General features: G+C 43.3%; 1 protein-coding gene across 1 annotated transcript; it reads right to left on the reverse strand.

The window, feature by feature from the left end:
- Window positions 1-376: 376 nt before the first annotated feature.
- On the reverse strand, window positions 377-15,110 carry CWC15 (CWC15 spliceosome associated protein homolog). The gene is made up of 7 exons (XM_052671338.1): window positions 15,007-15,110; window positions 13,124-13,262; window positions 10,983-11,095; window positions 9,779-9,867; window positions 8,756-8,866; window positions 1,322-1,440; window positions 377-712 (listed from the first exon to the last, which is right to left on the reverse strand). The coding sequence occupies exons 2-7, from the start codon at window positions 13,252-13,254 to the stop codon at window positions 583-585; spliced, it is 693 nt and encodes a 230-aa protein (XP_052527298.1). The 5' UTR covers window positions 13,255-13,262; window positions 15,007-15,110; the 3' UTR covers window positions 377-582.
- Window positions 15,111-15,339: the final 229 nt, after the last annotated feature.

Genomic DNA, 15,339 nt, shown 5'->3' on the forward strand with positions numbered 1-15,339 from the left:
TCAGTGCTGCCCAAGCACTATGTTGTTTTGCCCCAGAATCACTGAGCCAAGACAGCCCAGAAGCTGCAGGGTTGGGAACTTAGAGCTATCCCACACAGCTATGATTTGGTTGCTAATATAAAGAAACTAAAAGTGAAGATTAACTGTGTGTGTAAGTAGGTATTAAGAGAAAGCAAGGCCACTTTGCTCACACTGCTCATCACATTCGGCGATTCCCTGTTAAGAGCAGCACTCACACAATTACAAACCACCACTGCCACAAATGCAGGCAGTTGTGGAAAGCACTTCACACAACTGCAATATGTACTGCAAAACAGTTTTTGCCACCATTTACAAGGACAGTAGAAGTAAATTCTTGTGAACAGAAGAACACTCATGAAACACAAACTGGTTTAATTAAAACAAAAAGGAAAGCATACTGAAGGAATAAAACTCCATACACAGCAGTTATTATTTATGAAGCTGTTGACAATTTTGATACAGCATTTAGGAATTTATGACCAAATACTCAGCCTTGAATTCCGAGGGAGAGTGGGGGAACAACTTGCCGAATCCGTCAGCACCACAGCACATAAAACTGTACTACTTGATGTATTTCTCCATGAATTTTTTGTGAAATTCTGACCTCAGAGTGTCATTCACAAACCTCTTGTCCTTCTTTGTTTCATCTATCCCCTTGGCACAATTCTTGAAGACAACGTCATCATCCCACCTGAAAAGAAAGACGTTTTTTACTTTGGTAAATCAGCGTGATGCTATTTACAAAAAACATTTAAGTACAGTTTGGCTTTCCTATTCCAATGCATTACAAGCAATTCGTCATTGGGAGAGCATTGTAAGCTTCAAAAAGAAAAGATCTGTTCTTCTGAAGCGAGTCATCTCCTAAATGGTCTTGAGTTAGAAGCAATAATATCAGTGCACTGAAGGTTACCTTAACTTTGCAGAAAATAAGAGGCACTTGAACAGAGCAGAGAAAGCCTTCGATGCTCCCGATTTCTACTAAACACAAAAGTAATGTAATGTGTAAACAAGAATCCTCTTTAGGAAAAGATCATTATCTACTAATTCTGGTCACTCTAAAAATAAAAGTAGTATTTTTAAATGGAAGCATGACATCAAATTGAGGAAAACTGGTCCTCCTACTTTTCATAGTGATGTGAACAACGTCTGAGAAATGAGCAAGACAAACCACTATATGCAGTGTTCTCATTTCACATCACATTGCTGCAAGAGTCAAGCAAGGAAATGATGACATTTAACAGACTCTCAGAGCAACAAGAGAGAATCAGGGATGGATATCACAGCACAGACTGCACTGTACCTCCTCTTCACTTTGAAGTTTGCTTGGGGCTGTGCTGGGCCGGTGAGGTTCAGCAGTGGGTTCCCACTCAGGATGTTCTCCATCCGAATCCTTTCTTCTTCAGCCTTTTGCTCTTGCTCCTGAGAACCAGAAATTGATAGATATTACATTTCAGGGCCATTTTATTAAATTTAGTTGATAGGGAAAGATAAACATAATTTAGCTGCAAATACATTCATAGCTTTAATTCCCAGCTCAGCCTTCTCAGAGCATGTGACACTTGCACATGAGCAGAATAAGGACAGAAGATACACTACAGAGCTTAACACTGCTAATAAACTGTTGATCTAGCAGTACTCTTTTCTGCTCTACTTATTTCGAATGTTCCATCAAGCATTCAGGTAAATCTAGGATTTGACATTTACATATTTATTATAAGAAAAACTGCATACAGATTAAAAGATTTTCCCTATCCTCATGAGAAAAGAAGATACATTATACAACATTCAGTAGGTGGAAGGAACCTTCCAGCAACATGGAACTCCGCTATCACCTTGAGCACTCTGCTTGGCTTTGACAAGTACCAGTTCCACAGGGACCAATTAAAAAGAATACTAGGAAATGTAAGGTGAAAACTAAGTGGATAAATAAAAACTATTTACGAGTTCCAACATTAAGGATCAGAAAGATCGACTGTTAGAAGTGTATCTCAGGCATAAGCCAAGCTCTGCACTACTGGCAACACAAACTGGATTTCACTGCCCACATTTCAAGATGTATCACTAAATTGGTGACTTACACACTCACAGATTTCAAAATGATTGTGTAACATTCGTTTTACATCAATACATTTTTCAGGGCCCTTTGAAATGCATCACAAGGGCTGCTCTTTGGATTACAAGAAGGAAAGCAGAATTCTCTCATTGGGATGACCACGTTTCCCTTCTCTGCATCCAGTTTAAAAAAATATCCTCAAGACTCATTAGTGCAGCAGGAAGCTCAATGCATTGCTTGTATCTATTATAGAAATGAAAAGATGGAGACAATAAATCAAGGTGATTTTCTGAGTGCAGAAAATCCATGGCTGGATTTAAAATATATTAACAAATGAAATAAATCAGTACTGATTTACAAGTAGAGGTGATCAGATTCTTTGTTAAGGCCATTAGGTAAACCTACAGCAGGATGTTAACATGCAAATGCTCCCCTGTGTTGTCCAGTATCATACTGGACAGTACTCATGAGAAACTGGCTGCAGTAAGAGTCCAGAGGAGGGCCACTAAGATGATCAGAGGGCTGGAGCACCTCTCCTATGGTCTTAAACTGAGACAGGGGAGGTTTAGGTTAGATATTAGGAGGAAGCTTTTCACACAGAGGGTGGTGACACACTGGAACAGGCTGCCCAAGAAGGCTGTGGATGCCCCATGCCTGGAGGCACTCAAGGCCAGGCTGGATGTGGCTCTGGGCAGCCTGGTCTGGTGGTTGGCAACCCTCACATAGCAGGGGGTTGAAACGTGTTGATCTTCGTGGTCCTTTTCAACCCAGGCCATTCTGTGATTCTATGATACGATTCAATATAAGAACTCAGTATTTCTCAGTTGACAAATGCTTCTACAGAAAGAACTTTTCTCAAGCTGCCACAGCAGCTGCCTGTCTTAGAGCTGAACTGTAGGGAAACTCTTCTCAAGGCAGCACACAGAGCACGATACATCAGGTTTCTGAGACACGAACCTTGGCAGTGACCCAGAGTTACTGACCCAGAGTCACACAGCTGCATGTCTCATTTTTCCATAATCAGACATTAAAGCAGCATGCTAGGCATCATGATAACTTTATCTGTTTTGTGTAACCCACATAATATCCTTCAATGTCCATCAATCACGGAGTTTGCTTTCTGATAATGAAAGAAGTATTGTCAGACTCAAGAGTAAAAATGTGGTGACAAAAAAAATTGAAATTGAAGACTGCCACAGCACCTGTAAGTGCCATGCTGCAAACAGTGGTCAAAGGGCAGGACGCAGCTCCAGAGGAAGACATGGATGTCCAGCTATGTGCCTGCAGGCACCCGAGCTCACAGCTCAGCAGAGAGCAGTACAATACAATGAGGTTCTAAGGGAGCTGTGCTGCTCCCCATGAGTTTCACACCCCAGGAGCTCACTGTGCTCCAGGCTCTGCCGCTGCGCTGACTGCATCTCCATCGCAGTGGAACGGAAGCTTGCAGAAACAACCTGTATGTGCATCCCCATTTGGCTCTCCTATAGAGATGGCAGCAACTGAAAACATCTACAGATCTTATTTTCAAAGATCCATTTCCATATCTGCTGACAGGGATGCTGCAGAGCCCCATGGCACTTGGTGCCACCACTGGCTGCCTCCCAGCTCTGCTCACACACAGACCCCAGCTTCCTTTTGACCTGCAGAGGCAGCACAACCAGAAGCAGTAACAAACCACACCGACTTATCTTTGTGATTAAAGGCCAACAGATTGGAGTCTGGAAGCACACAGGGAACAGAGAGGTGTTGAGTAAGACATCGTCAGGTTCAGTCACATAACAAAGACATCCCAGCTAGCTCACTCATCACAAGGCTGGATGACATCTCAACAGAGCTGCTGCATTAGACAGCAGGCTAACTCTGAAGATTAGCCTTCAGGAGTTCTCTATTATTTGCCTTCGGCAAAACCTCCCAAAGAAGGTATGCAAGAATTAAGAAATGGGTTATTTATTAAAGCTTGTATCCTAGAGACATGACACAGAGGAAATACAAGGTATAACTCACAGTGGTGTAAAGTTGACATTTGCACTTAAACTGATTTATGCACTCTGGCCAGAGCTGTAGAATTCCTCACCCCCAGCCAAAAAAGGTTTTCATTACATTTCAGAATTTTCCACATAAATCATGCACTGCCCACTCCTCTACTGAAAGCTGGGATGCTCCCAGTGGTACAGCACGGGCTGTATCAAATGGAACAGAGCAGACAGAACCTTCCCAGCTGTCTGAGCTTCACACCTCTGGGGCAGATAAAGCACAGCTGCTGGTAAAACAGGCTCAGGGTGCTCCAAAGCCAGCACTGTTCTTTTGTGTGCTGGAACAAAGGCATATTAAACTAAAACGCTATGGATGCAGCAAGCCTACAACAGAAGAAATGCCTAAGGGAGCAAACAGTGCATCCCTATTCAGATCATCCTTTTTTAAAATGACACTTTTGTCTGCGTTTCCATTGCGTGGTGCTTTGCAACAGCAGTGTGATGTACCAACCACGTGCAGGGATGAACCAGAAATCAGCCCTGTTGCTGGGAAGTAACTCCTTCCTCTGCTGCCACTGTGCAGGTGGGAAAGGCAACAGAACAGGAACATTACAGTGTGAGGGGTCAGCAGGCAGAGGGAGTCCCACAAGCCAAGGAAGCAGATGGAGATGATGCCACATGGATGGGACGTCACAGCAAGCATCCATTGCAGCTGAAATTGCTATGCAACATCAGTTAGGGAAAAAGCAGACAGAACTACACTAAGCTTAACTGAACAGTTATTCACAGAACCATAGAACGGCTTGGGTTGGAAGAGACCGCAAGGATCATGAAGCTCCAACCCCCTGCCACATGCAGGGCCACCAACCTCCCCATTTAATACCAGACCAGGCTGCCCAGGGCCCCATCCAACCTGGCCTTGAACACCTCCAGGGATGGGGCATCCACAACCTCTCTGGGCAGCTGTTCCAGCACCTCACCACTCTCTCTGTAAAGAACTTCCCCGCAATATCCGAACTAAATCTAAACCTAAATTATTTCTTATCTTGCTGCAAGAATAACAGACCCATGGCATATTTGTTTCTGACCACAAAATAAAGAAAAACAACATTGTTACCACAGTTTTTATTTTTTTTTAGCACTGTTCCAATCCTAAGTGCAGAGCAAAGGAAAGTGCTGAAATGACTCCACTGTATTACCATGAGTTACCTTGCTCAGTTTCTGCAGACTCTGAATTGCTGCAAAAAAACCCAAAATATCTGTACTGCACTGAAGGCTAAAACTCACAACACAATGTTATTTCAATGCTCATTTTTGACCAACAAACAACAGCACTGCCTTTAGCAATGGGGAATAAGATCTAATAATACCTAATAAAAGACTTAATCCATGCCAGTAATATAATCCTATGTAAGTCACTAACTCTACTCAAATAATGGACTGAAATTCCACAAAATAAACATACAAGGCACTTGTAACTGTGGTGTCTCTATGCAGAGTTGATGCCATCCTTCCCACAAAAGATGGGCCATTACCATTACTTCTTGACAAGGATGAGGATTGCTAGCACATCTCACAAACACTTAATGAAGAAATACACCTGATCATCTCCTTGGCCTCTTCACTAAAATCCTTCTTAATCATTACCTTATACTTTAGTTTTAATTATACACTTTTAATTTAAGTGAAAGAGTTCACGCATAGGAATTCATTTCATGTTTTAGATGGAAGAAATTGAGGATGTGGCTAAAACACAGAACAGAGCAAAGGTCTGTTTCAGCCATCAGTAAAGTGGGACATTTACTTATAGAACAGCACTTTGTGAAATAAAGTTGCAAGAAAACAAAGCCAAAACTTTCAATCTGTTCTCAGATAAGCACAGAAGGATCGGAAGCTGAAACAGCTCTGCTGGAGCAGTGCACACGTGCTCAGCTGCTCAATGGTTTGAGTTTGTTTCTAATTATTTCAATTTACCTTTTAAGGAAACACTCGAGAACTGAAAATTAAGACTGCTGTAATGCTGACTTTGGCATATTCCCAGCAGACCCTACCATGGATGGTCAGCACACACAGCAGTCCTCATCTGGGCAGTTCCAGCCACGTGCAGAACTATTCCACAGAAACAGCTCCCAGAACTGAAGTGTTCTGCTCGGCTCCATCTCCACTGGGAACAACCAGAGGGGTTGAAGCAACGGAGGGCAGGAAGAAAGCCAGAACAAATGCCATTCTCAGTCAGCTTTTTAATTTGTGATGATTATTTTATGTTTCTAAAGAATACAAAGGAATTTGAGAAATGAGCAGGTTTTGAGTAGTCTCTTATTTGGTTGACAAACGACTTCCTTCACACTGGTATTTCTGTTTATGCCATGAAGAAAGAATCTCGTAATACTAGCATTTACCAAAACTAGGTTTAGAGGTTTCCAAGGAAAACTGGTACTCCCACAGGAGAGAATCGACCAGAGAACACGACAAAGTAAAAGACAGCACGCCTCTGGCTTCCAGTTTCAGCTGCCTGAGCAGAAATGTTTTTTGGAATAAACAGCCCTTCTCCCGTGGATCCTTAAGCAGGAGACACCAAAGCAATGAGCGAAAGGAGTTCACTAAAATAAGCCATTTACCTTAAACGAAGTCTCAGAAATAACTGCACTAGCATTTCAGGGTAATTATCAGGGAAAAAAATAACATACAGCACAAATTTGGGATACAGTACTATACTCAACCCATTCTGTCCTGTTCCAAGGATGCTCACAGGCAACTCATCTGCCCATAGAACAGCACAGATTGGAGAACAAGGTACAGAATGTGAAGAAGAACTCTGCTCTTTCCTTTTGGCCTTGCCACTGCTTTACCCAAGCTGCCTACTAAGGACTACTGCTTCAGTAGATAAAGCATTTTTTTTCCAAGTGGATTAGGATTAACAGCAACTACACATAAGAGTTTACATGAGATGTTATCCTGAAGTCAACCAGATAACAAACATAAAGTTACCTACTAAATTAGGCTTAAATCACAGTTTGCAAGACACGGTAATGTGAAATCCACATACATCATGGGGAAAAAGATTTACACAAATTGGTCACAAAGCTTTTTGTCAGTAATGCCTTATGCTAAGGACGGGGGTAACAGCATAATCTAGAGATCACACCCTTAAAGCCAGCATAAATATCAGACCTTCTCTCAGGAGAGCCTTACTACTGAAGACTCCGATGCTGCACTCTGCTTTGGTTTTTGCTTTTCATCACTGTTCTCTACACCCCAAAGAACCCCAGGAAAATACAACTCCACCTACAGCACAGTGCCCACTATTCAACAAGACGTCATCTCTCATGAGGTAATCTTTAAGGTTAATTTTAATTAACTGTCACTCAATGAAAAAACAACCAGAGCAATAATATGCACTACTACAAATGGCTAATGGTCACTTTGCAGATGAAATAGGGGAGCCATTGTGTGTATGGAGTTTGCATGTAGCCCTGGGCGCTGTAACAAGCCCTACCTCTGGTGGGTGGGGAACAGCCAGGAAAGCAAAGAGCAACACCAGTCAAACCACAGCAAAACAGAACGAGTGCCAAACTAAAGAATTCAGAGCTTTTAGCACCCTCTAGTGACAAGTTCAGAGTTTTGTAGGTGTAACACTCCCGATTTTTACAGGCCAATAGAGAAAGGTGCTTGTTTCTGCACAATGTGATTTACTTTCAAGAATCAAAAGACTTCTACAGGAAAGCTTCTATACTGAAGGAGCACGGTACACATTTTAACCTTCTGAAGTGTTTTACCACTGCAGACTTCCTTACACAGGATCACAGAGTTGGAAGGGACCTCAAGGACCATGAAGCTCCAACCCCCTGCCACAGGCAGGGCCACCAACCTCCCCATTTAATACCAGACCAGCTGCCCAGGGCCCCATCCAACCTGGCCTAGAACTCTCTAGGTTCAAGAGTGGCCTCTTGTGCCTACAGCAGATAAAACACTATTCTTTCCTAGTTGTTCCTACTTGCTGCTGTACACCATGCCCAGTTTACTGCCAGTTGTCTCTAGTGGAGAGCATTCCTGAAAAACCACACTAGCAGTTAAACTACAAGGCTGTATATTACGCTATGGAAATTAATTCATTTCATTTTTGTGGATATATTTTCAAAATACAGTCACCTGTGTACAATCATATCAAAACAGTTCCAGTTTTATAGTTTCAATTGGCACTCCTTGCCAAGGCAACACAGTAGTAATGTAAGAAGATCAAAAGCATCAAAGAATATGCTGGTATTTTTAATTCTTTCATAAAAATCTCATTTCTTGCTTCAAAAAAGCTGATTAACAAAGGAAATGTTCCACTGGATGATGCCATGGGTAGGTCACCAGTACAATTACAGTTTGATATGACACCTGTCTTCAGAGAAAGACTTGCACATCAAAAGCAAGATTAACTTAACTCAAATGCGTCTACAAAGCATTTGGAAAGTAAATAAAACATTTTAGCAAAACACCCATAAACATGTCTGCTAAAGAAAGTATTTCTGATACATCAGACATAAGAACAAAGCCATCAGATTGACCCAAGAAGCTTGTTTTGAGGTACTGTGCCAGCTCTGAGCTTGGCACTCACTTTACCAGTTCTCACCTGTGCTCAGAATTTAAGGCACAACAGTTTTACTAAGCACATTTGCAAAAACAACCAGATGCTCCTTAATGGGAATGAGTGAGATGTTACCTTCCGAGCCTGCTCCTCAGCTCGCTCCTTCTTTATTTTTTCCAGCTCAGCCAGAAGAGCTGCAGTGTCATCATCATCACTGTCTTCCAGGTCATCATCCTCATCATCCTCCTATCAGCAACAAAAGCAGAGAAGAAACAGTTTATTACGTGAAATTCACAGACACAGCTTTTCATTCTGAACACTGACTACAGAGATGTCTTTCTTGTTTGAAAAAAAAAAAAAGAACTGAGAAGTTCCCCAGACAGTTCAGGTGCATTAAGCTAAGCTGACTTCTGAAGCTGGGACCAGTGCTCTTAAGAGCAGCAAATATAATACAGATGGTTTGTTTGCTCTTACACCATAAAGAGAAAAATATAAGTGTTTGTGTTTTTAGATGACTGCAGTTCTTATCTTTTAATCATTCAAATGCCATGTTCCTGACAGATCCCAGAGAGCTGGCACTCTGAATCACTGAAACACAAGTCATTATAACTGTATGCCTAAATACCTCATCCAGTTTTGCTGGGACCAAATATAGCACTGTTAGAAACAAAACAAACATCAGCATGCTGTCAGTACCTGAACAACTCCAACATATCAACACAAAGAAAGGAGCCAAGAACTCCTTATTCATGCAGACAATCAGTGTATCTCAACTGCTTTACCTTTGGGGAATTCTGACTGACCCAGTACTTAGACTGAGGCTAAAAAAACACCAATAATTTAAGCAGTACCTTCAATTCCCCAGTTCTTGTATGCTAGTAGTCACAGCATCCTTCCCCGCTTCTAAAAAGATCACTGATGGCAGTGTAAAACTACTATGGACTTCCATCAGAATAGAGGAATTGATTGTAGAGTATCCCCAAACCAGTTCTCAGTTACAACTCTTAATTTATATATATATATATTCTTAATCATATATTCTTAATTATATTCTTAATTATAAATATATATTCTTAAATATCTAGAAGCTCATGTTCTATCAGTGGCAAAACCCCAAAACAGGACAATGAAAGGAAGATGACAGAGAAGAATGCATACATCAGTTAGAGGGTCATCTGCATCGAGGTTTGCTGCAGGAATCTGGTCCAGCCGAGGCTTCTTAGACACAGAAGATGATGTTGTATGTTCTATAAGATTAAAATAAGTGAAAATGGCTTTGTGCTGTTTTTAATTAATTAATTTAACAGCATCTAAATTCAGAAATTGATTAAAAAAAGTCATTAATAAGTTGTCTTGCATTAGAGTAAGAAATAAGAGCTTATGCTTAGTTTCTCCTCACCCCTCAGCATTGACACCTATGCCAATTCCTCCCATGCAGGCATCCCCAAACAAAGCAGTAACATCCCCAGCCTTATCTTTTAGCCTGGAACTGGGCTTGTTTAGCTTGGAGAAGAGAAGGCTGCAGGGAGACCTCAGTGTGGCTTTGCAGTACTTGAAGGGAGTGTATAAAGAGGAGGGGGAACGGCTGTTTGTGAGAGTGGACAGTGATAGGACAAGGGGGAATGGTCTTAAACTGTGACAGGGGAGGTTTAGGTTAGATATTAGGAGGAAGTTTTTGACACAGAGGGTGGTGACACATTGGAACAGGCCGCCCAAGGAGGCTGTGGATGCCCCATGCCTGGAGGCATTCAAGGCCAGGCTGGATGTGGCTCTGGGCAGCCCGGTCTGCTGGTTGGTGACCCTGCACATAGCAGGGGGTTGAAACGTGATGATCATTGTGGTCCTTTTCAATCCAGGCCATTCTGTGATTCTGTACTCTTGGTCAAGCTTTGTATTAAAAAAAATGAATATTTCTAAAACAAATAACAAACAACTTTGATTTTTGTTTTAATTCTCACTTCACAGTACATGAACCGAATCAGATACTTTAAAAAGCAATTTATTACTTCTCTGATGCTCTAACAGTTGAAGATGAGTCATTCCCCTTTTCCTTCCTGTCTTGTTTGTCCAAGCACAACAAAAAAAAGCCCTTTGTTAACTGTACATACTTGCTGCCAATTCATTACAGCCATTCTGTATCAGCTGGCCTGCTTGATGCTTCCCTACTGGCTGGCCTAGGATTCTTGCTAGCACGAAGCCAGTGAGCACTCCCTTGCAGGTCCACAGCTTGGAAAAGTCAGGCCAATATCCCACACTGTGCTCTCTAACAGTGTCTAACTCAGACACTTACAACATGGAACTTTGTGTGAGAGCAGTGTCATGTGAAGGTACTGAGATCTGGCTGTTAGGGGTTGGGCTTTACCTCTGGTTGGTCTGTCTCTGTTCTTTTCCCTCGCAGCAACCCGCTCTCTCTCCTCTAGCTCCCTTCTGAAGTCACGGTTACGCACCTCTTCGGGAGCATCCTGAGTGGCCTGTCTGAAACAGCAACGAGGGGAAAAGGCTGAAGATGACAATCAGGAACTATGAGCAATTTATCAAACGAGGCCAATAAACCCAGTGGTGAACGTTTCTACTCTCTGCACGTAGCTGGGTACCATGTGGACACACGCTTCTTTCTCTGTCTGTGTTACACACACAAGAGCATCAAACACACACACTCCTTCCAGAGGCTCTCAAATGAATTTTAAAGATCTACACACGTTTTTGCAAAGCCATGCTGCCTAGATCTTTGCAGGTGGTTCTACATCTGTTCTCTGCAGCACAAATTCAGTGTCCAACCTGACACCGACCAACACTCTGGTTTACTCTTTGCCATTTTATCATCTCACATTGCTGTTGCAAACAAATCTCCCAGGCTTGCAAGACCAAAATTAGAGCTTGCTGTTCTCTAATCTTTTCTCCCCATAAAACAGAAGAGATAGTGTACCACTGCAGGGGAAAAAAAGAAAAAAAAGAAGAAAAAAAAAGGAAATACAGAGGGAATATGAAGGGAATGAGCACAACACTAGCTTTAGTGAAATACATTGCAAATGCATCTTTTCCCCTCTTTTATATAATACACATAGGCAAAAATCAACAGACTACTTATATTCAAGTCACACTAAGTTCCACGTAGAACATGCTGAACTTCTCTGGAAGACTTGAGAAGAACTGATGAATAAAACAAGCAGCAATTCCTTTCACCTTACTGTGAACTCAGGTTTGGAAATAAGAGTGCCTGGAAGAAACCCAGGCTCCAGTCATTATAAATACACAGCGTGCACAAGCTGCCTTTATGCTGAAGCATTTCATTTGCTTTTATAATTAAAAAATTGAATTCAGAATCCCTGACATGGCTGCAAAAATCCCCCCAGGCCCTGTGCCAATGAGACATGGGAGAGTGGGACTGAAATACCAAATCTCTCCTGCAGTGATGCAGTCCTGGCAAATTAGCAAAGACAACTTTGTATCAGATATTTACCAGAATGAACTTAAGACACTTAATGCCCCCTCACACACACAGACTCACAGGGATCTGTTACCACACACATTGCATATTCCTGTATGTATTTCTCCCCACACACTCCTTTCAGAACAAGACTGGTGTTCCACACTCCTGCTCTATTTAAAGAGACAAACCACCAGCCATTTTTCCCTTAACAGCACGTTTTGTGCTCCTGCTGTTGGTATTCTCCAAACATTCCAACTCCCATATCCACATCACCTTCAAAGTTATTCAAATGGGCAGGAGGGAAGCAGTGAAAGGGTGAACATCTGCGTTAAGAAAGTAAAACCCAAGTAATAGTTTAAGCTAGAAAAAAAACCACACTATTTTTAGGCTGATACAATTCAGTTAAATCCAAGTGGCACATTGACTACAGATTTCATGCTATCTTAAAAGAATATAAACAAATTATTAAGCATTCCAAACACAGGATAATAATTATATAAAATCTCATTATTTTTCACACCAATTGAAGCAAATGACTCTTCCAGAATCTCTTCCAGTGTTTAACATCAGCTATTCCAACACCTACTAATGTCCAAGTGCTGTTTCATGTTGCCCTGCCTCTTCTTAGTGCTCTTTTCCAGCAATTCTTTGCCAATACATGTCTTAAAAGATGGAAAATCATGTCATTTTCAACTTAATACCTCTTATCCTACCTTGTTCAGCAAGTAACAGCACCTTATCAGCTCAGCTGCCTCTGTATGCTCCCAACCCTTTTCACTCCACTACCTGAAATACTTTATCTCTACACATCACCTCCTCATGATTCACTTCCACAGGCAGTTATCCACACCACTAAAATTAAACCTTCCAAATCAGTTGCAAGCCATTCAGTTTCCTAAGTCTGCTTTTGAGATGTGCAGTTTCAGCACCGCTGCACAATATCTGTGTCTGCTGAATGTCAAGCAAACGAATATTTAAGGTGAAAAAAAATTCAGAGTGTTGGCCACATCAAAAAGAAACAGATTAGTGAAACATCCCCAGCCTGCTTTGCTGCAGACAATAACAATACTTACCTATATTTGATTTTAGTATGAGAGGGAAGGTCTCTGCTGGAATACTGCTTGGACAGCTGACTTAAGTCTCCTTCACCTTTTCCTCTTCCTCCTCTTGCAGGCTCAAATGTTGGCCTTGCCGCTGTCGTCATTTTAGTAACTACAGAGTGAAGGGCAAAAAACAGTCATTACTGTAACTTAAAGTAAAAGACGTTCACCAGAAGCTACGATGCTGCTGGAACTGTTGCAGCAACAGCAAATTCCACTACACAATACAAACTATCATTTGGCACACGAGCCTTAAAGCTTAAGGAGCTTTTTTAATTGGCAGCTTCAGATGTTCTAAAAATGAAGTCTTTTCCAACATGTCTGAAAGATGGTAGAAACTACAATAAGAATGTGAGGTCCTATTTATAAAAGTGGATAAAATGCCAGGAGCCAGTCTCCTGTCCTTAAGTCTTGGTAGAAGTATAACTCTTTCCCCTCTGGAAAAAACACAGCCAAAAATGAGAGCCTATTGGAAATGATCTCTCAATTATGCATATCTTAGTATTATTACCACAAATGCCAGCCAACGTGGACTGTACCGTGCTGGTGCTGATAACTGAACAGTGACAATGGTCACACATTCTAAACTTCAGTCCTTGTCCTGGCCTGGTTCATTTCTCCATTACAGGCACAGCATCAACACTGGTAATGCAGCAGAGCTCTAGCTGGCCAGCAAACCTTCTGAAGTGCTTATGTGAATTAAGTGCAATTAACAAAACACCTTCCTCAGACAAATACTGAAGTTCACCAACTCTCTTACAGAAACTACAGAAATTCATGCAGCACCAACAGGATCTAATAATGAAATAACCGATGCCAAGAAGTGCAGGTATGGCAGAGGACTGAAAGGGGCTCAGCTCAGTTTCAGCTACACAACAGCTGTCAGCACACACTGTGTTCAGCACTGCAGACAGCAGCTAGAGGCCCTGCAGGCCCAAACCATAGAGCCAAAAGTTTAGGGCATTCCACCAAGGCAAAAACAACCCACCAAAAAACCAAAACAATAAAACCAACCAGACCAACAAAAATCCTGGATGATCCATCAGTGCCACCTTCAGTCTGTTAAATGAAATTACACACATTTCTGCCTCACCAGCACATCCATAAGCACAGCCTAAGGACTTAAAAGCAAGAGATGTTCAGAAGGTGATGAGGACCTGGCACAGCTGCCCAGAGAGCTGTGATGTCCCATCCCTGGAAGTGCTCGAGGCCAGGCTAGATGGGCACTGGGCAGCCTCAGCTGGTGAGAGGCAATCAACCCATGGCTGGAGTTGGATGTGGGTGGGCTCGGAGGCCCCTTCCAATCCATTCTATGATTCCATGAAGAGAGACAGCCAGCACGAGCCCGCACTCACTGCCCCCAACTGCAGACACTTGTAGTGACTCTGTGCAGGCGAACCGGAGCTCGGCAGGCTTTGTTGGCTTTGGTGCAGAACCACGACCAGAAAAAGACGTGACCCCAGGACTTATCTGTGTTATTAATAGGTAACGGAAGGGATCTCCGAGTTCAAGCCCCGGCCCGACTGCGTACACCCATGGAGCATTACCAAATCCCACGGAAACTGCCCCTGCAGCATCTTTCCGGGCTCATCCATTCATCTGGGCCGTAAGGGACCCGCACTCCGCCTGACGCCACTCGGGCCCGTTCGCTCCGTTGAGGTTCCGGCGGCGCAGCACTGGAAGCAGCCCCGGCAGTGCCGCACAACGCCGGGCCGGCTGAGACACGTCCATCGGCACACGCCCGGCCCAATCAGGCCGCCCCACTGCCTCAGCCTCCCTTCCGGTCCCACCGGGCCGCCCACCGCCTCCCCGCGCCCAGAACCCCCGATTCAGTCCCCTCAACCCCCTCCTCTGACCTCAGGATCTCCTCCCGCTGAGCAGCCAGGCCCTACGCCACCGCCATCATCCCGCCCACTACCCACAAGGCCCTGCGCGGCGGCCATAGAGCAGAGCGGCGGAAGGAGAACCTACCATAGAGATGGAGACCGGAAGGACTTCTTACGTCTCTGCGGAAGCGCGTCCGCCATGTTCGCTACCGAGGCGGAAGTAGGCGCTGTTGCTGCCTGAGTAGCTATGGCGGCTTTCTTCCGCCTCCCCTGCCGCGCGGCCTGGGCTTGCGGTGCGAGCTGCTCCTTGCTCCCGCTGTCCTCAAGTTTTGGCCATCTAGGCTGTGCCTGGCCGATCCTCTC

The sequence above is a fragment of the Tympanuchus pallidicinctus genome, unplaced genomic scaffold, assembly GCF_026119805.1.
Source record: "Tympanuchus pallidicinctus isolate F22 unplaced genomic scaffold, pur_lepc_1.0 scaffold11, whole genome shotgun sequence".
NCBI lineage: Eukaryota > Metazoa > Chordata > Aves > Galliformes > Phasianidae > Tympanuchus > Tympanuchus pallidicinctus.

Excerpts from the sequence above, each read along its gene's own strand:
- CWC15 (XM_052671338.1), bottom strand. The coding sequence starts at position 13,254 with ATGACGACAGCGGCAAGGCCAACATTTGAGCCTGCAAGAGGAGGAAGA. Across the intron at positions 11,096-13,123 it reads CATACTAAAATCAAATATAG|ACAGGCCACTCAGGATGCTC; the intron begins GTAAGTATTGTT and ends TTGCTGTTTCAG. Across the intron at positions 8,867-9,778 it reads CAGATGACCCTCTAACTGAT|GAGGATGATGAGGATGATGA; the intron begins GTATGCATTCTT and ends TGTTGCTGATAG.